The 24722-nt window shown below is 37.9% G+C and overlaps 2 protein-coding genes and 3 pseudogenes across 2 annotated transcripts in view; all 5 read right to left on the reverse strand.

Moving 5' to 3' along the window:
• The window catches only part of LOC145493927 (kinesin-associated protein 3-like), a 13400-nt gene extending 8621 nt beyond the window's left edge, over positions 1-4779 (reverse strand). The window contains exons 1-6 of the mRNA XM_081473419.1: positions 3690-4779; positions 3410-3541; positions 1975-2129; positions 1735-1790; positions 1082-1223; positions 460-681 (exon numbers count right to left, since the gene is read on the reverse strand). Of these exons, the coding sequence (XP_081329545.1) occupies positions 460-681; positions 1082-1223; positions 1735-1790; positions 1975-2129; positions 3410-3541; positions 3690-3718 (736 nt within the window). The 5' untranslated portion in view covers positions 3719-4779. The remainder of the gene's footprint in view (positions 1-459; positions 682-1081; positions 1224-1734; positions 1791-1974; positions 2130-3409; positions 3542-3689) is intronic.
• Positions 4780-4880: 101 nt separating this feature from the next.
• Positions 4881-24714, reverse strand: LOC145493958 (conserved oligomeric Golgi complex subunit 7-like). The gene is made up of 23 exons (XM_081473455.1): positions 24553-24714; positions 23822-23866; positions 22385-22440; positions 22029-22113; positions 21617-21706; positions 20874-20942; positions 20693-20728; positions 19209-19329; positions 18836-18918; positions 18492-18602; positions 17596-17754; positions 17003-17054; positions 16757-16884; positions 16290-16364; positions 15923-15988; positions 15576-15738; positions 14850-15059; positions 8153-8286; positions 7522-7611; positions 6888-7002; positions 6247-6381; positions 5777-5867; positions 4881-5440 (listed from the first exon to the last, which is right to left on the reverse strand). The coding sequence occupies exons 1-23, from the start codon at positions 24643-24645 to the stop codon at positions 5362-5364; spliced, it is 2286 nt and encodes a 761-aa protein (XP_081329581.1). The 5' UTR covers positions 24646-24714; the 3' UTR covers positions 4881-5361.
• On the reverse strand, positions 8468-10636 carry LOC145495098 (uncharacterized; annotated as a pseudogene).
• LOC145495344 (uncharacterized) lies at positions 10902-12536 on the reverse strand (annotated as a pseudogene).
• LOC145494008 (uncharacterized) lies at positions 12615-13840 on the reverse strand (annotated as a pseudogene).
• Positions 24715-24722: the final 8 nt, after the last annotated feature.

Here is a 24722-nt window from a genome sequence, read left to right on the forward strand (position 1 = left end):
TTCAGCCATTCAGCCTATTGGTTGGTCAGCATCTGACTAGAAGGAATTGTGATATATCACTAACAGTTGGGATGCAAACTCTGCCTGTAGAACAGACAGTATGCTAGGTGGTTAAACACACAAATCCGTAAAGACTGATGCATTATGATCATGGGAAGTATGACTTAACCAGCCAGCAGGTATGAGATAGTTAGAGTAGATTGAATTTAGTAAACTCTTCTATCTCTTACACTGCCTACAGAGTACCAGTTTGTCTGGGACAGGAAGGAATTGTTACTTATAATTCTCAGTAACTACTGTTGAAATCAATGAACCTAAATGTTTCTCACACTCCAACAGGAATTTAAAGATCTACCAGTAATTCAAAATAACCTAGCTATTTCTTTAAACTGGCAACCAAAAGGCCTGCAATAAAGAAGAAATTTAAAACTGGTAAGATTCTGATCACTAAAAGGATATTGTTTTTCTTCTTCTCTAACTCAGCAGACCATTGTTCATATCTTTTAATCTCATTTTCCATGACTTGCATACACATTGCACCAATCTTGTAATGGATAATGATAGAATGAAACTGTGAGAAACTGGAGAAACAGAAGAATATGTATACAATGTTGGTGGTTAACTCTGTGCTCTTCCTCCAGTCCTCTCGCAACACTCTAGCCATGGCACCCAAAACAGGTTCTGCAAACGAGGGGAGAAGAATTGCAAAAAAAATTACTTCTGAACCAGTTCAAACTGCAGCATTTGCAATTATATTTTTGCCTGATCAGAGGCAATGATGTAGCCAATTCACACAAGTGCTGTAAGTGATAACTGTATAGCACTGACAAGGCCAGAAAGCAGAAGAAGATTTGAAAGAGGTATCTACATGTACATATATATTAAGCAAAACTGACACACTTTTAAAGAAAAGTAAATAATTTTTTTGCCAGTAATTTCTGGCACATATTTGCTTTAATGCTAACAAAAGACACTGTACAACAAGCACAGAGATCTACATGAATGTAGCAAGCAGTTCTGCTACAACTTAAACTTAATTTTATCACTTGTTTGTATCAATTGATATTAAACTATAAATTACCATTTACTGCAAGCTCCTCCAAGTTGTCAGGATTTCTCGACAGCTGTAGGATGAGAGCTGTTCCTCTAATCTTATCAGGAAGTTCCTCATAGAGTAACTCTACATATTCCTCTATGTCGTTAATGTTGGCTTGTTCATCAAGCTAGAGTGAAGGTAATGAAAATAACTAAACAACTGATCTTAAGTCCAATGCACTAACCATAAGACCCTGTCACCTAAGCCCCCTTCATCAATCTTTTCATTGTAATTCAATCCCCTTATACGTCAAAAAATTAACTCCCTAGATAACAATGCTGATTACCAGTTTCCTATTTTCTCATGGAGTGCATATTATTTGGCTTTAGTTGCATATTCTGTTTGCTGACCTTTAGTGGATCATTGTCACCCATTCCCATCTCCTTTATTTGGTAAGTGTCAATTCAGAGAATTTTTTTTTTTTTTTGACAGAGGTTGCTACTCACAAGGTTATCATGGATAGCTATAAGGCATTAATCCCCAGCTTGTATATTTTTGATCAGGTTAACCTGGAAATTACGCTTGTGATACCAGTCAGAAGCTATTCAGCACAAATATTCTAGAAAATATTAGAGATCATTAAAATTTTACTTTTACTTTGATTTAGAAGCTTCATGAACAAACTGATAAACATGTACCTCAGTGCCTTCAAAGTCAGCAGCTGCATTTTTCAAGCTGTCACCTTTCTCTTTACCTACAGAGAATAAGTAAGAGTACATGTATTTATAGATGTCAGAAGCCTAGTTAAACAAAAAGACATGAATCATGAAGTTACAATCCCAGAAAGGCACATATCCAGTATAAATTCTTTAACACAAGTCAATCACCTGACATATTCAGAATTATCTCTCAATAAAAGCTAAGAATAAGTGAATCACCTTTGGTCTTGCCTGCATCCTTCCTGTTCTGCAGGTAGTATAACAACTGCTCAACTTCAGGAAGTTTTGAGGGATGAATGAGCTTGCATTTTTCAATGACTTCTGTAGCTAACTTTGCTATATTGGTTGTGGAATTCAGACTCTGCAGACGAATTCTGTCAACAAAGTAATTAATTTAAAATTAATTAACTTTAAAAGTTATTCAGCCAATAACTGTAAGACTTCTAATGATGAGTATACCTATGGCTAAGTTATTCTTTTGTTGATATAGACTTAGGCATAAACCAATCAAGTTATATAAGAAACCAAAATGGAATGAATTCATTATTCTAGGAGCAAGGATACCGTGATGCCTACATCACTTACCTCATGTATATTAAGTTCATTACGAGTGCTTTTAATTTCAAATTTCATGATGCTGGGGGATCTTATTCAAGGAGAACTCCTTGATCACAGGGTGCTTCATTAAGGGCCATGCACTGGGCAATTTGACTGGCTGTGAGGATGATTTTGCCGGCCTGGTTTGACCATGTAGAGGAAAGTATTTCTTATAAATAAGCTCACTTCAAAGAGTTTTGCCCACCTGTGAAACTCAGTTGCCCTCCTACTGAAAATGTTAATGAAACCCATGATCAAGTGAAGGTGCTTTTCCACATGGTAATGGAGTACAAGAGAATTACTGTGCAGGGGCTTCATTATGGACTGGGCACAGAGCAAATTGATCGGGCATGAAAATGATTTTGCCCTCCTAGTTTGAGTACCTATAGCTAGGGAAAGGTTTTTCTTATAAAGACGTTCAGATCAAGCAGTTTTGGCTGCCTGTGAAACCAATTGACTCCTTGCTGAAACGTTAATGAAACCCCTGGCTGTGGGAAACAGACAAATATATGAGATAAGTTGTTTCTTGATTGAGACACCTTTGGTTCCAACAAAGATGTTTTGAGTGCTTTTTTCTTTGACCAGGTATAGAAGGCATGTTATTAGGAGGGAAAATGTCAAGTGACATCACTACAATGTAACATATCCTGATGTTTTACATAGGTAGTACACATTTTTCGATTATTGTTTTCAATCAAGCTTATTTGTACTATTAAAGGTTTTAAAAAATTGTTCTTCGTGGAGTAACATCAGAATATAAAATAAAATTCACAAAAAATGCAACAAATTTGTGTCCAAGAGGTTTTTGCTCATGATGCATTCATGGTAAACGTACACAATTCTGGTATGCGTAACTAGGAAACGAGTAACGCTACTACCACTGATGGCCGGCGGAAGAAAAATAATTTGCAGTTTTATGAAATTTTTCCATTTTTCTAGTGTTGAAGTCGTCAATATTTTACCACAGCTTCTTGCAGATACCGTTCTTTGCGATGCCTTCGGTATACCAGCAAGGAGTAATAGCTTTTAAGCTTGAATTAATATCATTTTAACTTACATTTTCTGACACTCCTTCCGCTCGCCCAACATGGGCTCTCCCATCTCGCCAAGAATAACAGCTTCCAGCTCATAGTTAACAACAATCGCTTTTTCTGTGGGATGGGCATCGATATTTCCACCCTTCACCCTCCTAGACGAAGAAGAAACTTTGTCAGAAATGAACGGAAATAAGCTAAACATGACGAAGCAAAGATATATAGTACAATGAACCAGTCTGATCATCAAGCATCACTTCAATCTTCTGTAGCAATTCACTTATTTCACACAAAATTCCTTACCGTTTTAGATATCTTGCTTCGTCTTGCATTTTAAACTTATGCTCAGGCTAGGAAATGTTCTCCCAGACTTTAAAATAAAGGCTCCTTAACGCTTCAGAGGGCTCGTACATGTAGGTCACCATTTCTTCAGCTGCCATTTTCATAACACTCCACGCGTTGAATGCTGGGAAGTCGAGTAGTTCTTTGAATGGAAAATCATTGGAACGGACTCCTGTATCAGTTCAAGATTACCCACAGTTTTGCTGCATTGTTTGACCTTTTTCGCCCTAGCGCGACCATTTTTCTTCCTGTGCTTTCTTTTGCGTGATTTTTGGCGTACTTAGAAAAAAGAGGGACAGCTTGAAGTCTACTCAAAAGTGCGCGTTCGTTCAGTGTCAGCAGGGCGCTTATACGTTAGTCAACGCGCGCGTGTTGCTATGTCAACGTTATGACGTGACAATGGATTCAACTGGCACTTAGGAAAAAGTTGAAAACTCGAGGAGCGCAGGGAATAAAAGTTGCTGTTTTAAAGTTTGAGTCAAAAACTAACTTCACAGCTTTGAACAGTTTCTTTTTTGCAACAAATGGAGATTAGGAATGCGATCGTCATGTGCGGAGAACGAAGATCCGCGAACTTGTTGGTAAGTATCTAAAAATGTTTGTAAAAATTTTAAATCATTAGCAGAAGCATAGTCATCTACAGAAGACATAAAGCCATGGTAAGCGTGGTGGAAAGATTCAGCACAACGTGAAGAATAGATTGAAAAGCGAAAAAGGTAAAGGAAAGATGAAAAATGTGCAGAAACGACCAAAACAAGAGTTGAATGATGCTGCAGTAAAGTTGAGAAAATAATTAAAAGAAAAGGATTGAAAACAGCAGCCGCTCGGTGCGCGCTCGCACGAGGTTCGGAAAGAGGTGCTGTTTTTAATTTCTTTTAAAATAGACAAATACCAGGTTGATTGCAGTTTATAGGTGAAATTTCTTACATCACATAATATCCGCTAAAAAAAGTTTTTCAAGTTTGGACGGGACGTCCAACTGCAAGCCCTCTCATACGCGGGCTAATACACAAAAACAACAACAATGTTCAACAACAACAACACCACCAATGAAGGCAACGAAAATAGTAAGTATGGATCCCTCAGAGTGAAAAGAGCGACTCTTTGTCGCAGTTATTATCGACTAATATCAAACAAATAGTAAACAATGACGATAACTTTCTGTCGTCTATTGAATTTATTGGACTGCAGTTCAACAACTTTTCTCGGATTTCACAAATAAATACGCCTATTTCTTCCACATTTTCCGTCCCGGTCAGTTATAAGTTGATCCATAGACTACAAAATATTTTCAACTGTAGGGATAATATGATATAAAAAGACAATTTCGCTATTTCTTCTTCCACTTTTTCAATTTATAAATTAATCTACAAATAAAAGAAAGTAAGTTTGGACAACTTTAGCAAGATATATCAAGCCATTCTTGCCATGCACTATGGTTTACGACAGCCGTTTACCATTCAAACAGAATGTCATATTCAACTCTACAATTGAATCTGCAAGTGAATCCCATTCACTCCCAAGATCGGCCTTAAAATTCTCATAACTGCTATTAGGAATTCTTTTTTTAGGTTAAGAGAATTTAGGAACCTATCATTGTTTATTAAAACCGCTATTTGATTGACGATAAAACTTAGTGAATGCTTCTTATTCCGACGATTGTCATGGTGATTCGATCCTCCACACCAAGATCAGTGGCAACGTCATGGAATCTGAAGAAGAAATGAAATAAGTCAGTATTATGAGTCAAGGAAGTATTTAGTAATGACTAAAACAAGGCTCGATAGAAGATCGCGATCTTTTTGACACTGTTATCTTAACTGAAAGGCAAATCAGTCCCTTCTTCTAGCCTACACGTCAGTAGCATTTCAGCCATATATAGACAGACAGACAGACAAATAGACAGGTGGACAGAAAGACAGAAAGACAGAAAGACAGGTAGGCAGGCAGGCAGGCAGGCAGGCAGACCAATTGAAAAACAGACTCTCTGCTCGTTGGGCCAGCCGGTCAAACAGTCAGCTAATCCACTAGCTGACATATTAACTTACTTATCAGCCGATGCTTTGAGTAGCTCATTGATGTGCGTCAACGTCTGACTTGGTGTCACTTCAAGTGCTTCCAATACGTTGCAGAAATAATCTGGCAAAACAGTAACAACGTAACAATCTCATTAGATATCAGCATGATCTAAAATGCATCATTCGCTTTAAGCCATTTTCCTCTCCTCTTCAGCACGGATGTCGTAGAGCTCAAACCCCACGAAAGTAGGTAGCAACTATTTTCCCGATCTTTTAGAGCTGGATAGCAGACGTCACAGGTTACTTGCCCACAGGTTTCCTGCGCTTTTGGAACGGGATGGGAAAACTTCGGCCAATGGCTTTTTACTAATTTGCTATTATTTACCCACTCTTTTGAAGGTCGATTTTCAACTTCCTGCACCTCGCCGTGTGGCGAATAGCCGTGGAGTGAATTACTGGTAGTTTCCTCTAGATTTTTGAGCCGCCAGATATCAACTCACCTATATCAGCCAATAGCTGTTGAGTGGAGTAGGGAGTCAGCTCATGGATCCGTAGGATACTCTCTGTGTAAGCGTGCATGGTTCCACGGGCGATAGACCCAATCCAGTAAGTCCCAGGGTGGTGCTCATCTTCATCTGCAGACCCCAAAAACAAATAACTACTGCTATCAAAATACTTACTTACTTTGGCCCGTTACTCCTCCCGGAGCATAAGCCACCAACGATATTTCTCCATTCTACTCTGTCCTGTACTATCCAAGGTCATCAAAATACTTCTTTTTAATCCCCTCTATCTCTCACAGGCAAGTTGCGTTCATAGTCAAGAGTTCAAATGCCCACAAATCTTTCTAGTTACGAGGAAGCGATTATTTCAGGAATGTTATTTTCGGGTTCTTACACTCCAGTTTCTCATTAAAAAATGGCTTGTCGTGTTACGCGAATTAACGTTCAAGATAAGAAGATTTAAATAACGCTTCCTCTTTTCTATACAATTTTCAAACAGTTTACAGTGAACCTGTTAATTTTTTATCAACCCTAGATTATCCTTTTCAACAACAAATTTACCACGTCATTCACTGAGGGATAATACAAGTTACTGGTAGTCAGTTTGTACAAAATTCCAAACTTTCTTACAGCCATACCTTGCAGATCCGGGAAGGGCAGGTTCCCTGCTTTCATGGCAGCCTCGAGTGCAGGATTCTCTTGCGTTATGAACGGCTCGAGTTGTTGAGGGAGAGTCAGAAGGTAATCACCAATCTAATGATAACAAAGAAATCGAGAGGATTGCTTTACCAAACTAATCATATTGTCAATTGCTGTAACAGTGGCAAGCGTAGGGGGCAGACTAGCGTAAGCTAGTTCACGATTAGTTTGGTTTCCATATGATAGCTATTGATACGTGAAGACTGCTCGGACTGTACGTTAAAAGCGTTTATTAAGACTATTATCAATCTCCATGCAGCAAACTTACCACCTTATGCAACTAGAGGCGCGATGAGACAAGATGAGGCAGCAAAGGCAAATAACATAGAAACCAGAATCACTGGAAAGCCGCCTATTCTAACGAGCGGTGTTACCTAATCAACCTTGTGTCTTCAGTCAAAATTATTTCACGGATTTCTCTTATTTCTTGGCTTTAAGCTACAAAGAGATGTTGCATCCAAACTCGCACGTGTACACTGTTATTGGCTTTACACCATACCCACATAAGAACACCGCTACACCATGAATCATAGCCAATGATCTAATGTGGAGCACGGATATAGACATACTCACGTGGGTAATGTAGCCTAAAGGAGACAAACTGAAGGTGGGCAGTTCATCACTTAATGCCGCTCCTGACTCAGGTGACTTAGCAGACCAAACCTGGAAAACATACCACAGACTTTTAAAACTAAGAAGGACAAAGAGATCTTAAAACGTTCTTAACTGGCAAACAAGTACAATTGAGCGCTATAAACAAGTGAACATGTACCCTAAAATCAAAACCATTATAAATCATCATCATCATCATAATAATAAGAATAATATTAATAGTAATAGTAATAGTTATAGTAATGACAATAATAATAATAACTGCTTATTCACAATTTCAACGAAAAAGTTAAAAAGAGATAAAAGAGGTTATCCCTTTCTAGTTTATCTCCTTTTAATAATATTAAGAACATAATTAATATATTAATATAATTGACTACGACTTAATTAAAAAGAATTAACTAAGAACATAAATGATAAATTAAAAACATCACATAATATTTCTCTCGCTTACCAAGCAACAGAGAAGTGACAAAACGTCAAAAAAAAAAATTAAAATGCTTTAAATGCAACGAAATTGGAAAAAAAAACTGCTGCTAACAAAATACTGAGCATAAAAAAAAACACCAGTGACACTTTAACCAGATATTACCTGCAGTTTAGGAGTCTGAGCTAGCTGTTGCCTTATTTGGATGAACACAATGTCAAAAGCAAAAGTGTGTACTCGCTCGTTAAGGGCCTGAAGCTGCTCAGAAACACTGGAGAGGACTACAGCAGATTCACCAGCTAAACATCAATACACAATGGTAAGTATAACCAAAAAAACGAATAAGTGACAACTAGAATATTTCTTGGTATACCACAAAAAAAAGTTGAATAACTAGTATAAATATTTTCACCAAGAATGCAAAAGTATTCATGTGACACATTGATGGGAATATAATACAATAATAACGCTTAATGAATATCATAGTGATGGCGCAATCCGAAGAAGGAGTATGGAGCACAATATACAAACACAGGAACAGACAGCATAATACATAACACAAAAGCAGGAAGCAATGTATAACAATACTAACAGAGAATAATATAAAACACAGGAGCAGGGAGCAGAATATATAACACAGGACCAGGAAGCAATGTAGGTAAGATTACACAGGAGCAGGGAGCAGAGTATATAACACAGAAACAAGGAGAAGAATATATAAAACAGGAGCAGGAAGCAGAATAAATAACACAGGAGCAGGGAGCAGAATATATAACACAGGAGCAGGAATCAGAATATATAACACAGAAGCAGGGAGCAGAATATATAACAATGGAGCAAGAAGCAGAATATATAACACAGGAGGAGGAAGCAGAATATATAACACAGGAGCAGGGAGCAATACATAACACAGGAGCAGGAATCAGAATATATAACACAGGAGCAGGAAGCAATACATAACACAGGAGCAGGAATCAGAATATGTAACACAGGAGCAGGGAGCAGAATATATAACACAGGAGCAGGGAGCAGAATATATAACACAGGAGCAGGGAACAGAATATATAACACAGGAGCAGGGAGCAATACATAACACAGGAGCAGGGAGCAGAATATATAACACAGAAGCAGGGAGCAGAATATAAAACACAGGAGCAAGAAGCAGAATGTATAACACAGGAGGAGGGAGCAGAATATATAACACAGGCACCGGAAGCAGAATACATAACACAGGAGCAGGAAGCAGAATATACAACACAGGAGCAGGGAGCAGAATATATAACACAGGAGCAGGGAGCAATAAATAACACAGGAGCAGGGAGCAGGATATATAACACAAAAGTAGGGAGCAGAATATATAACACAGGAGCAGGGAGCACAATATATAACACAGGAGCAGAAAGCAGAATGTATAACACACGAGCAGGGAACAGAATATTTGACACAGGAGCAGGGAGCAGAATATAGAATACAGAGGTAGGGAGCAGAATATATCACACAGGAGTAGGGAGAGGAATATATAACACAGGAGTAGGGAGCAGAATATTATAACACAGGAGCAGGGAGCACAATATATAACACAGGAGCAGAAAGCAGAATGTATAACACATGAGCAGGGAACAGAATACTTGACACTGCAGCAGGGAGAAGAATATAGAATACAGAAGTAGGGAGCAGAATATATCACACAGGAGTAGGGAGCAGAATATTATAACACAGGAGCAGGGAGGAGAATATGGGTGCTTACCATTTGTCAGAATAAACCGGTTGGGATGACCATTGTATTATGGTAAGGGTTTTTCCAAAATCAGCAAACCAACCGAACAAGATGGCGCTTACCATTTGCAATTTGATTTCTTGTGAGTGTTTTCGGCTGATGAGAGACTGGAAACTGGAAAATTTACCAAATGGTAAGGAAATTCCCGCTGTTCCATTCCAAACAGAAATAGAGGACTACCTCTGAAGGTAGACTACAATTTCTGAATGGATTTTCTGGAAAATTACAGTTCCATTTGACTTTCAACCGAAATTTCTGGAGTTTTTTGCTAAATGGTAAGCACCCTATATAATACAGGAGTAGGGAGCAGACTATATAACACAGAAGCAGGGAGCAGCATATAAAACACAGTAGCAGGAAGGAGAATACATAACACAGGAGCAGGGAGCAGAATATAAAACGCAGTAGCAGGAAGGAGAATACATAACACAGGAGCAGGGAGCAGAATATAAAACACAGGAGCAGGAAGGAGAATACATAACACAGGAGCAGGGAGCAGAATATAAAACGCAGTAGCAGGAAGGAGAATACATAACACAGGAGCAGGGAGCAGAATATAAAACACAGTAGCAGGAAGGAGAATACATAACACAAGAGCAGGGAGCAGAATATATAACACAGGAGTAGGGAGCAGAATATATATCACAGGAGCAGGGAGCACAATATATAACACAGGAGCAGAAAGCAGAATGTATAACACATGAGCAGGGAACAGAATACTTGACACTGCAGCAGGGAGAAGAATATAGAATACAGAAGTAGGGAGCAGAATATATCACACAGGAGTAGGGAGCAGAATATTATAACACAGGAGCAGGGAGGAGAATATGGGTGCTTACCATTTGTCAGAATAAACCGGTTGGGATGACCATTGTATTATGGTAAGGGTTTTTCCAAAATCAGCAAACCAACCGAACAAGATGGCGCTTACCATTTGCAATTTGATTTCTTGTGAGTGTTTTCGGCTGATGAGAGACTGGAAACTGGAAAATTTACCAAATGGTAAGGAAATTCCCGCTGTTCCATTCCAGACAGAAATAGAGGAGTACCTCTGAAGGTAGACTACAATTTCTGAATGGATTTTCTGGAAAATTACAGTTCCATTTGACTTTCAACCGAAATTTCTGGAGTTTTTTGCTAAATGGTAAGCACCCTATATAATACAGGAGTAGGGAGCAGACTATATAACACAGAAGCAGGGAGCAGCATATAAAACACAGTAGCAAGCAGGAGAATACATAACACAGGAGCAGGGAGCAGAATATAAAACACAGGAGCAGGATGGAGAATACATAACACAGGAGCAGGGAGCAGAATATAAAACACAGTAGCAGGAAGGAGAATACATAACACAGGAGCAGGGAGCAGAATATAAAACACAGTAGCAGGAAGGAGAATATGTAACACAAGAGCAGGGAACAGAATATAAAACATAGGAGTAGGGAGCAGAATATATAACACAGGAGTAGGGAACAGAATATATAACACAGGAGTAGGGAGCAGAATATAAAACACAGGAGTAGGGAACAGAATATATAACACAGGAGTATGGAGCAGAATATATAACACAGGAGTAGGGAGCAGAATATATAACACAGGAGTAGGGAGCAGAATATAAAACACAAGAGCAGGAAGGGGAATATGTAACACAGGAGTAGGGAGCAGAATATATAACACAGGAGTAGGGAGCAGAATATATAACACAGGAGTATGGAGCAGAATATATAACACAGGAGTAGGGAGCAGAATATATAACACAGGAGTAGGGAGCAGAATATATAACACAGGAGCATGGAGCAGAATATATAACACAGGAGTAGGGAGCAGAATATATAACACAGGAGTAGGGAGCAGAATATATAACACAGGAGTAGGGAGCAGAATATAAAACACAGGAGCAGGAAGGAGAATATGTAACACAGGAGTAGGGAGCAGAATACATAACACAGGAGTAGGGAGCAGAATATATAAGACAGGAGTAGGGAAGAGAATATAGGACACAGGAGTAGGGAGCAGAATATAAAACACAGGAGTAGGGAGCAGAATATGTAACACAGGAGTAGGGAGCAGAATATATAACACAGGAGTAGGGAACAGAATATATAACACAGGAGTAGGGAACAGAATATATAACACAGGAGTATGGAGCAGAATATATAACACGGGAGTAGGGAGCAGAATATACAACACAGGAGTAGGGAACAGAATATATAACACAGGAGTAGGGAGCAGAATATAAAACACAGGAGTAGGGAGCAGAATATATAACACAGGAGTAGGGAGCAGAATATATAACACAGGAGTAGGGAGCAGAATATAAAACACAGGAGCAGGAAGGAGAATATGTAACACAGGAGTAGGGAACAAAATATATGACACAGGAGTAGGGAGCAGAATATAAAACACAGGAGTAGGGAGCAGAATATGTAACACAGGAGTAGGGAGCAGAATGTATAACACAGGAGAAGGAAGTAATATATAAAATAGAAGCAGGGAGCAGAATGTATAACACAGGAGCAGGGAGCAGAATGGATAACACAGGAGTAGGGAGGGGAATGTAAAACACAGAAGCAGGAAGGAGAATATGTAACACAGGAGTAGGGAGCAGAATGTATAACACAGGAGTAGGTACGGGAATGTAAAACACAGAAGCAGGAAGGAGAATATATAACACAGGAGTAGGGAGCAGAATGTATAACACAGGAGAAGGAAGAAATATATGAAACAGGAGCAGAGAGCAGAATGTATAACATAGGAGTAGGGAGCAGAATGTATAACACAGGAGTAGGGAGCAGAATGTATAACACAGGAGCAGGGAGCAGAATGTATAACACAGGAGTAGGGAGCAGAATATATAACACAGGAGCAGGGAGCAGAATGTATAACAGGAGTAGGGAGCAGAATGTATAACACAGGAGTAGGGAGGGGAATGTAAAACACAGGAGCAGGAAGGAGAATATATAACAAAGGAGTAGAAAGCAGAATGTATAACACAGGAGAAAAAAGAAATCTATCAAACAGGAGCAGGGAGCAGAATGTACAACACAGGAGTAGACAGCAGAATGGAAAACACAGGAGCAGGAAGGAAAATATATAACACAGGAGTAGAAAGCAGAATGTATAACACAGGAGAAGGAAGAAATATATCAAACAAGAGTAGGGAGCAGAATGTATAACCCAGGAGCAGGGAGAAGAATGTATAACAAAGGAGCAGGAAGAAGAATAAATAACACAGGAGTAGGGGGATAATTTATAACACAAAATGTATAACACAATAACAGGGAAAAGAAAATATTAAAAAGGAATGGGAGCAGAATATATAACATAGGAGCAGAGAATAGAATATAAAACACAGGACCAAGGAGCACAACACAGGAGCAGGGAACAGAATATACATCACAGGAGAAGGGAGCAGAATATATAACACAGCAGCAGGGAACAGAAAATATTACAAGGAGAGGGAGCAGAATATATAACACAGGAGCAGGGAGCTCAATACACAACACAGGAGCAGGGAACAGAATATATAAGGCAGGAGCAAGGAGCAGAATATATAACATAGGATTAGGGAGCAGGATATGTAACACAGGAGAGGGAGCAGAATATATAAGACAGGAGCAGGGCGCAGGATATACAACACAGGACCAGGAAGCAGAATATAAAACACAGGAGCAGGGAACAGAATACATAACACAGTAGCAAAGAGCAGAATATATAACACAGGAACAGGGAGCAGAATATATAACACAGGAGCAGAGAGCAGAATATATAACACAGGAACAGGGAACAGAATATATAGCACAGGAGTAGGGAACAGAATATATAACACTGGAGCAGGAAGCAGACAATATAACACAGGGGCTGGGAATAGAAAATATAACACAGGAGCAGGGAACAGAATATATAACATAGGAGTAGGGAGCAGAATATATCACACAGAAGTGTGAAGCAGAATATATAACACAGGAGCAGGGAACAGAATAAATAACACAGGAGCAGGGAGCAGAATATATATCACAGGTCTGGAGTAGGGAGCAGAATATTTACGACAGGAGCAGGGAGCAGAAGATATAACACAGGAGCAGGGAACAGAATATATATCACAGGAGTGGGGAGCAGAATGTTTACCACAGGAGCAGGGAGCTGTATATTTAACACAGGAGCAAGGAGCAGAAGATATAACACAGGAGTAGGGAGCGGAATATATAACACAGGAGTAGGGAGCAGAATATACAACACAGGAGTATGGAGCAGAATATGTAACACATGGGCAGGAAGGAGAATATGTAACACAGGAGCAGAGAACAGAATACATAATACAGGAGCAGGGAGCAGAATATATATCAGAGGAGTAGGGATCAGAATATATAATAGAGTAGTATGGAGTAGAATATGGAGCACATGGGCAGGGAAGAGAATATACAATGCAGGAGCAGGTATTATATAACACAGGAGTATGGAGCAGGATATACAAGAATATCATAATATAGTCAATATACTCTGGTATGCAGCCTTGTTAGTATTAGGGCATGACTAGCCTAAGGCCTTCCATGTTACCCTTATGATAATTGCAGTCACAGAGTGGTTTGTTAGTCTAAGAATTCCTTATGGTTTTAGTTTAGAATCAGGGGTTAGTTAGTAGCTGGAGTCATGGCATTCCACTCTAGGTTGTGTGGTATTACAGTTATTAGTGTTAGTAATGATTTCTGGATCAAGACATCATGAAACCCTGGTCAGGGTTTTTTCTAGACAGGACATTGTAATTTACATTCAAACAATCTTGAAGATAATTTAACTGTAAGTAAGCCTAACACAAAGATGGGTGTGACCTGGAATGGACTTTTATTTTATCCAGGACTGGAATATATGTTGCATTACCTTTGAAGAACACTTACATGTATTTAGCTTTAACAAAATAAAAATAATAAGGTGCAGAACAACTAATCAGCTGGTTTATCAAACCACAGGATGACTACCAGTAGGATTTGGATTGGGACATAATAATTATTATACCTGTACTAGAATCTAAATGTTGTTTTAACTAGTAGCTACTACCAATAGTAAAAGAACTGTAGTGCAAATTACCTGTTTGAAGCTTCTGGACTAATTCATTCAATGCACTAAACTCAGCAGGTCTTTCTTTCTGCAGATAATTGTACCAATGAAATGGTCTCAAGTGAGTAGAAGTCTTTTCTTTGATTGCATCAGTATCAGGGCTTTCAGCGTCCTCTGTACAACTTAGAATTGCAGCAAGTAATCTTTTATCCTGGTTTTCCATCTTTATCAGTAAATCACCTGCCCAAAAAAATTGGAAGAACATTTTAATGGTGAGCAATCTGTGAGATGAAAACACCTTCAGTTCGAATACTTTCAATTACACGCACATTTAGCTCAAAATAAAAGACAGTGACATTAGGGGGATCCGATATTACAAGTGTGAACTTGTACTACCTAGCTCCATTTGGAGGCAGATCAAAATAAAGAAAAAAAATTGAAGGGTCACTACATGCACTGTAAGTAGGCAATGGACTTAAATGGATTACAGTTCTTCTTAAAGGGAATTATCTAGACTACCCATGCAGAGGTTTCTGTTTATGATAAATAACATGTTTGCTTAATTATTTTAATTTAAAACAGCTCTGTTCAAAATATTATTCAGACACCAAGCAAGAACAAAATAAATATGAACATAACAATTCAATTTCGTAATTTTTTCAGGTATTTCTTCCATCTGTGCTTTACATTGGCATTCTCTATCAACCACACAGGGACACAACGTAGTACAATTAAAAGCAGAAACAAGTGGCTTACCACAAATTTGAATTAGATGGAATGCATTCTGAAACATCGTCCAGTCTTCACTGAATTCTTCACTTGGTTGGATATCTACTTTAACATCCAAATCAAGGGAACATTCTTTTCTTAAACTTGAAATGCACTCATCCATACGTCCTGCATATGCACCAAAGAACTCCTGCATGTAGACAAGAGTGACTTCAACCACAACTTTTGTCAATATATCATACAGTGTATACAGAATACTACACTTCACAGTCTTTGGGTCAATTTTTCCTTAGCTACAATGAGACTTCATGTAAGTTTGCTACTGTCAATATTATACTACAGTAGGTTGCCAGAGAAGCTGGAGGGGTTCTCACCTCCAAGACATGACAGAGACCATGTACAGCATAACCATCAGTGAGCTCCACACAATAATCAACTGCCTAAAGAAAAGAAAATAAATACCTAATACTTATAAAAGTTCTGCAACTAAATTACATACAGAAATACATGTGCAGTGTGTAACATCCTGATCCGAGGCATATGCTAAAAGCAAATGTTTGTGAGCAACAAAGTAGAACATCATTGGATCCCCAGGACAAACTCAATTTTGGTAGCATAGAACCAAACTATAAAGAAGCATTCAAAAATTACTGTTATTACACATACTTTGGAAATTTGATAGCTACATATTTAAGAAGTAGGACTGATTTACAGATTACTGCTGATGAGCACTTGACTTACCTGTTCAGCAAGGTGAAATATTTTCTCTACAGATTCAGCCATGAAGCCGGCAGTCTCCATGAAGCCATCTGTGTGCTGTGTGTTGCGAAGAAACACAAAAAACATAAGACAAGCCATATGGTTAAAAGCAAGTACCAAGTAAATTAATTTATCTATTTTAGTAATGTGAGGAGTGCTTGTACAATCTCAACATGTCAGCCAAAGGCTTGTGTTAAACGTGCTTGACAATAATAACATAAATTATGCTAAAAAAATCTGATCCCAAATGAAAAATCCTTGGCACCAAAGCACAATCCAAGTGTCCTTAATAACAAGGACTGACACAGAGGCATATCAACAATACAGTCAATTACATTTATTAAGTGCATTGGATTTGCATTTTTCAACAATTGAAATTATTGAATTATTGAGATGGCAGAAATGAAAAATGAAAAATGAAAATGAAAATGGTAGCAAAAGAAGTTTACCAGCCGTGTTGCTTGTAACTGCTCCACGAGGTATGTCTGTTGCAGTGTGGGGTAATCCAACAAGTATGGAATGTAAGGTGAGTAGACTGCATCAACCAGCGTATTCACAGCATGCACACTACATTTGTCTGGTGTCACAGGAAAATAAAGATATAATCAATTTTCTGTTTTCATGGAAAACTCTAGATGGGAGTTCTACTGCAGGTGATAAAGAACAGAACAGAAAAACAATGTTTTGTACTGTACCTTGTTGCTGCAAGACTGCTTTTTCCAAACCATGAGCAAAGCGTAAAGTTACCTGACAAGGAAATAGAAGTTTAATATGATAAGTTTATGACTGGTTTTACTAGATAAATGACAAGATCTTTGGCTACAACACAGCCAACAACACACTACACATCATGAGAAATTAAAACATTATTTTCTTCACAAATTGTGTACATGTAGGCAGCTATTGTGGAAAATGTCAACCTTCCTGTAATAATTTACTTGCCTACACGTTACAAGATCTCTAATGAGGAACTGTGTAGCAAGACAGACAGTAGGAATTTAAATGTCCCTTGAGATTAAGGATCGCACATTATGATGGTTTGGTCATGTACTGAGGATGCTCATAAAGAGATAACCAAAGTTGCCTTGGGGTGGACTGCAACTGGGAGAAGAAAGAGAGTCAGGCCAAAAACCACCTGGCAGAAGATGGTGTTGAAGGAGCTGGAATAGATGGGACAGCACAGGCTAAGGCATGGCACAGGGTTCAGTGGCAGGGTATCATTGCAGCCTTATGTCCCAGCTGTGACTAAGAGGTTAAGTAGGAAAATGTGATGATGAAGCACTCTCACCTGTCTCAGCGCAATCAGTTTTCCTATGATATTGGACTCATTCTTTATAAACTCTGTGATACATGATGACAGAGATGGGTCTAAGTGAGCAAGTGTTTGGCTAATGAGTGTGCACAGCACAGTTCCAGGCTCATTAAAGACTTGCCCACACCATGTCACCTGTAAAAATGTATACTTAGAGATTACTAGAAATAGCTCAACTAGTGATTCGCATTTTGTTGTTTGTCTATCACTAGTTTGGTGTACAAATATTTGTAGCATGTTCTCACTACAGTATTGACTAATGATGTATAAACAAATATTATGATCAGCTTGCCTTATTGTGGAGATTTTATAGGAGCTACATCTCAACATGTAAATTACAGTTGGATTTCAGTATGATTTTCTACGGATAACAACTAGTTTTTCAGATGGAAGATTTTAATGGTAGGTGGTTAATGACATGCTACTGTTCTGTTATTCCTGGTTTACACTGTAAGTATAGGTTCATAAAACTTGATTTGGCCACAGTAGGAAAATTTTGCTTTCATTTTAGTCACGTACTTGGTAGCATAGTTGATTACATCAATGTCAACCCAAGTATGCACTTGGTGTGTGTTACACCATGTAAATATGTCACACCTTTGCACAAGCACCTATTGCACAGCATGCACAACCATGTAATTAGCATAGAGCACAACCACCACACTTTTGTATAAATTAGGCGGTTATCTGAATTAAAAACGTTCAGTTTTCCATATCCTAAACCGAATAAATAACATGTGTAAACCATGCCATATTCACGCAAACTACTGTATGATCCACAGTCCAAAATCATTTAAGTCTGACTTGTTCTTGGATTTTTAAACAACTATTCAATAGAACAAGATTCATTGATAGTCTTGTTCACAGTGTACCTCTGTGTGCCAGGTGGAAAGGATAACATCATAGAATGTTGATAGCCACTCCAGCATTGATTTATTTGGATCCTCAACACGAACTTCATTCCAAGTCTTTTGGAGTTTTGTCTGTCGATTTAGAGTTTGCAGATAAATTATCAACCTATAGCACTGCTTGGAAGTACTGTTTTTCTTTGCTTTTGTTTACATTACACACTGCAATAAACAATTTATTGTAATAAACATGACTGGGCAACTTAGAAAATGTTTATAAATGAAACTGCAACATAATACTATATGTTTGTCATGATTTTAATTATTAGAAACTGATAATTCAATGTTGAGTTACTACTATAGCTAACCTTGTGGCATCTGATGTAATAATTCTGAAGCTGATCCAGCCTTTCAATGTTTGAAAATATTTTAACATATTCTTTGGTGTCATCTGCAACAAAGTAATAAAGGAACTTGGAGCATGCATTCATATCATGGCACATGTAAAATCACAAGCAAATTATATGATTTATTGATTTTGATCCATATGAAAAAAAGCTTTCAAAACTACAGATACTTCAAACACACCAAGCTGCATTTCAGCCAAAGCAAGAAACTAACAAAACTCAATAATTAACATTTTTTCCTGAGAAGGATACAATGTACCCTGTGAGCCCTTAGAAAAAACCTACATTATACAATACAATACATATGATGCTTTTTTAAAGACATTATCTTTACCAAGAGAATGATTATTAAAAGCAGACACGATCTTAGGACTTAGAAGTGCCTCCAGCCGGTTCTTCAGTCCTTCAAGGAGTCGACGCCTCTGAGCATAATCAGGGACATCTTGTAAGACAGTCTATTAATAAAAAGAGATAAGTAAACTACTTGGACATTTATTGCATGACTGTGATGTCTAACAGTCAAGCTTGTACTATAAACTTGCACTTAATAGTGTAGAAATATTCCAGTATAGAGATTCCAGGGCTTGACACTAACGGCAGCCAACTAGCCACAGACTAGTAGAAATTTAGTTTTGGCTAGTAGGTTTTCGATTTCCACTAGCCACTTTGGCTAGTCAACAAAATGAAATTGGCTGAACTAGTTTCTGTCTCCTTTAAGGACGACAAACACAAAATTTACACTTTTCTCGGAAACAAGGTCAGAATTTCATTGTGGACATATGGAAATTTTTTTTATGCACAAAATAGTGCAGAACTGTAAAGGGATAACATTTCATTTAGCATAGTTCAATACATGGGTGATTTCTGGTTGTATGCATACTTACAAACTTGACACTACAGAAATAATTAGATGAGAAAGATTTATTTCCTTCAACATTTAAACCAGCCATTGTTTGCAGTCAAATTTTCCAATGATGGTTTACAGTATTGTTCAGATAGTTGTTTTACTTTTGAAACATTTCTATGGCGCCTGTCTGTGAAGAAGTCTCAACAGTTTTTACAGTGATGTCTTGGGGGTCTCGATATTTTTCCAAGAAAGTCTCAGAGAAAAACAGAGTCCTGAAAGTCTTTTCAGGAACTGGAACTTTTTTGAAACTAATTTAAGTAGAGTATAATTATTACCAACGTTATGTATTAAACAGAATCGCTTGCATTGTGCTTTCAAGTCTTATAGCAATTCTGTTTTTATTGGACCTACCTGAAATTTTTGCGACACATTAATTTTGCGAATTTCACGATTTAAAAAAAATCCCAAAATTAAAGTGACATGAATAAGTAAGTGTCGGGAACATAACACATTATGTTACTGTTGACATACAGAACCACCATTGCGTTTTTGTTACTTTTGACATAATAATTTGTACCTTTGATAAAGTCAGTTTACTAAATTCAAAGACATGTTTAAGTAACATTGCCAAGGAAATAAATTTTGTGTTACTCAAAAACGTGAGGTTAAAGTGATTCAAAATACAAAATTTTAGCAAAATTGCCGCATTTAAGTGTCACAAAATATGTGCACCCCTAAATTGTGAAATAAACATGTCGCGAAAATTTCATGTAATAAGGTAGCCAACCTCCACGCTTGCCTAGTAAAAAAAAGGTTTTGGCTAGTAATATCTAAGATATCACTAGCCACTAGGCTAGTAAGTTGAAAAGTTAGTGTCAAGCCCAGGATTTAAACCATTAGAAAGAAAAAACTACATGTAACCAAAGGTAAATCATACCACAAGGAATATATAATTACATGTATGTACTTACCAAACTCTTGTGCATTCCTTCAAGCTTTGCTGCTATCTAAAATTGGAAGGCAAAGATCAATTACTTAGGATTATCATTTTAACTAGTTTTAAAACAAAGAAAGGTTTCCTAAACAAAGTACAGAAATGCCCAAAATTTGTACAAGAAGCAGTGCAACATGTACAACATTTTTTATACTCACAGCCTTAACATCCCCTGATTCAAAAACTTTATCCACATCAGATGACAGCACTGTCCAGTTATCTGCTTCCTAAAAGTAAAATTGCATCAAGAACTGAACAAAAAGTTTCCTTTACCCTTTAATTCCTAAATGTGGTCTCATTCTAGTATCAGTAATACTTCAAAAGGTGGGTAAACAGGTGATAAAAAATAACAAAGTCAAGGTAGTTAACTGGGAGAGAGTTAAAGTTTGCTACATGCATCTCGAACTTGATGACTTTAAGCTCCCCACTATCTCAAAACCTATAGAAATGCAAATCATTTTCCATTGGTTAAATTATGAGCTTTTGAGAATCATCTTCCTTTAGAGGCAACATATATGGTGTCTTGCAACAGGGTTTTTTATCAAAGGGGGCTGTTATTGTAACCCAGTGACAGCTGACCTGACAAGGGTGTAGGGAACACCCCCTTATACTGTAGCTCCAGCACAACAGCATGGCTGTTACCATCTTGTAGACCTGTACAGATGGTAACAGTCACCATCCATCATGTTACCATCTGTACAGCTGTACCATTTTGCCCAGTTAACAAGTCTGGAACCATTGACTATTCAACTTGTACAGTGTAACAAGGACAGAAGGTCACTGAACAACACCTGTCCCAGCTTTTGAGAAGTGAGAAGTAAGCCTTAGGACACTTTAATGTTAACATTTTACAGTATTCAGGTCAGTATATTAACAGTTTACAGTAGGATATACACTATACCTTCAAAGCCCTTGATGCATCCTGCATTCTTGTTTTCACTGTGTCAATCTCCATCAACATCTTCATTGACTGGGCTGTGTTTTCTTCAACCTTAAAAGTAATAGTCAATTAATTATTTAAAACTACAGCATGTTGAAGCTACAATACAAAGTGTTACGGTGTTTATGTACATGTACATATGTATATATAAATGACTGGAATAGTCTGAATAAGTGTTCCTCCACTAAAATGTCACCCCCTGACCTATGTTTGCAGAATTATAATTTCAAAATGACACTCTCATGGGTTGAAGACCTGTTAATTCACATAAGTTGGATTTCACTGTGTGCAGTACTTATCAAACATGATTTACTTACTATATTATAGCACATTTAAATGATTGTATTTTTAATTTCAAGAGCCTCGATATTACCACTCGGATGTCCTCCTTCACAAGATTCATTTGTTCTTTCAGCAGCGATGCATCATGGCGTATGTTCTCTATCTCTCTCAGAACTCTGATGGGTGAACAAAAGTGATCTAAGATTGTAATTTATAATGTCAAGCAATTTTCAATGACCTATAGTAATCATGACTAACTAAAGGCTCAATCTGTTCTAAAAAAAACTGAAAATTAAATAACATTTTATAGAGTACATGTATATTCATCAATAAAGTGAATAAAGAACTTCATCTTTCGGGGAAAGATTATTAATTTTTTTTTTCATTCTTTGATTCTCGTAATAATTCCAACAGTTCTCTTATACTATTGTGCCAATAGTACCGTACCTTGGAATGTTGTTCACTGATTGATTGCTGGTTTCCTCCAAGGCATTGTTAACTTCCTAAAAATAAAGTACCACATTTTATGTTGAAATACCAGGAAAGAAAGTTATCACACAAAAAACAGAATTGTGCAACATTGCTATAATTTATAACTGTAAATAATATAAATCAGGAATGCCAATTTGTGAATATTAACATGAAAATAAAAATATTTCCATGCTAGTCCATTACAGGGTCACCCCAATATTAGTACTGTATTTGATATGCTGTTACTTATACCTCTACTTTATAAACCTGAGTAAACACGGGCACTGAGAGAGTCAACTGTCCTGCCCATAACTCAATGTCCCTAACCTATAAACCTGAGTGAACACAGGCACTGAGAGAGTCAACTGTCCTGCCCATAACTCAATGTCCCTGACCTATAAACCTGAGTGAACACAGGCACCGAGAGAGTCAACTGTCCTGCCCATAACTCAATGTCCCTGACCTATAAACCTGAGTGAACACAGGCACCGAGAGAGTCAACTGTCCTGCCCATAACTCAATGTCCCTAACCTATAAACCTGAGTGAACACAGGCACCGAGAGAGTCAACTGTCCTGCCCATAACTCAATGTCCCTGACCCATAAACCTGAGTGAACACAGGCACCGAGAGAAACAACTGTCCTGCCCATAACTCAATGTCCCTGACCCATAAACCTGAGTGACCACAGGCACTGAGAGAGTCAACTGTCCTGCCCATAACTCAATGTCCCTAACCTATAAACCTGAGTAAACACAGGCACCGAGAGAGTCAACTGTCCTGCCCATAACTCAATGTCCCTGACCTATAAACCTGAGTGAACACAGGCACCAAGAGAGTCAACTGTCCTGCCCATAACTCAATGTCCCTGACCTATAAACCTGAGTGAACACAGGCACCGAGAGAGTCAACTGTCCTACCCATAACTCAATGTCCCTGAACTATAAACCTGAGTGAACACAGGCACCGAGAGAGTCAACTGTCCTGCCCATAACTCAATGTCCCTGACCTGGGCACCAACCTGGACAACTTAATCTGGAATTCCACACTCTAACCTGACATTACATGAGTGCCACTGTATAGCATGGCTTCCTAAATAGTCAGTCTTGGGACTTGGTAACTCTTGGATAATGAACACAATAGCCCCCATTTGACTTTAAAAATATGCTCAGATATTTGTCCTTGGACATTATCTGTTTCTACAAAGTTCATGTTTTTTCTCAAGCTCTGCTCTCAGGAAACTGTTTGCTTCTTAAATCAGATAATGTCTGCAGACAAATATATGCGAGCATATTTTCATGCCAAGTGGAGGCTGTTGTTTATGCATTATCAAGGCCACTGCAGGTAAAGAGAATGTACTACATGTACAGTACAGTGTATCTGTTTGTGAGTTTAAGTTGGCCTTTTTTACAAACCTGGATAAATAACTGTAATTTCATGACCAAGTTTGACGCATGTGCCTGAAAGAAAAATAGCTAAACTAATTCAAACGTTTCATTAGGAACTACGTCTAATCAACCACTTTCAGAGACAACACTTCATGCAATCTTTCCCCACAACAGCAATCTTCCTCAGAACTGAAACTACGTGATTTTGTCATTTGATCATTTTTGCAGATCATGGTGAGATTCATGTAGGTGAAAATGCTTCAAACTTACTATCAAGAACCTTCATGCAGGTCTTAACAACGTTTTCTTTAACAATTAAAAACTATTAAAACACTGTCACGAAAGCCAGGTTAGGTCCCCTTCAACAATTCCTCTTCATGAATAGTAATGTTTTGAGAAGCCCTTTTCCTCTTCCCAAGATGATAAATAATTTACCATAATGCACTTAATCAACGACGAGTAAGTATCCAGAGTAAGTCATACAGTGTATATTTCCGTCGTTTCATATATATATAAGAACTAACATATTTCATTTTATAGTCTATAATCAAACTAAGGTACTTACTACATTGCCACCTCAAAAATAAACGTTAGATTTTCCATGCGTAGTAACAGATTACATGAAATGACATTTCAAAAAGATACTCGATCAGCACATCTCCAATATATGCGCTTACAAACAGCTGAACATCATGCAGTAATCTATGGATCATGCATAAACAACAGTAAGCTTACACGTCGCAAACCATAAAACTTACGTCAATAGGCGTTCGATCATCGCGGATTCTGAGCGCCGAATTCACCCACTCTTTAACATCAAAGTTCTCATCAGAGAACTTGGAAAAGTCCATTTCGTTCGGACAAAACAAAGCAAAATATAAAAGAAAACAATAGTGCCAACTCACAACACATTTGCCGCCATTTTGAA

The sequence above is a fragment of the Orbicella franksi genome, chromosome 1 (genome assembly GCF_964199315.1).
Source record: "Orbicella franksi chromosome 1, jaOrbFran1.1, whole genome shotgun sequence".
NCBI lineage: Eukaryota > Metazoa > Cnidaria > Anthozoa > Scleractinia > Merulinidae > Orbicella > Orbicella franksi.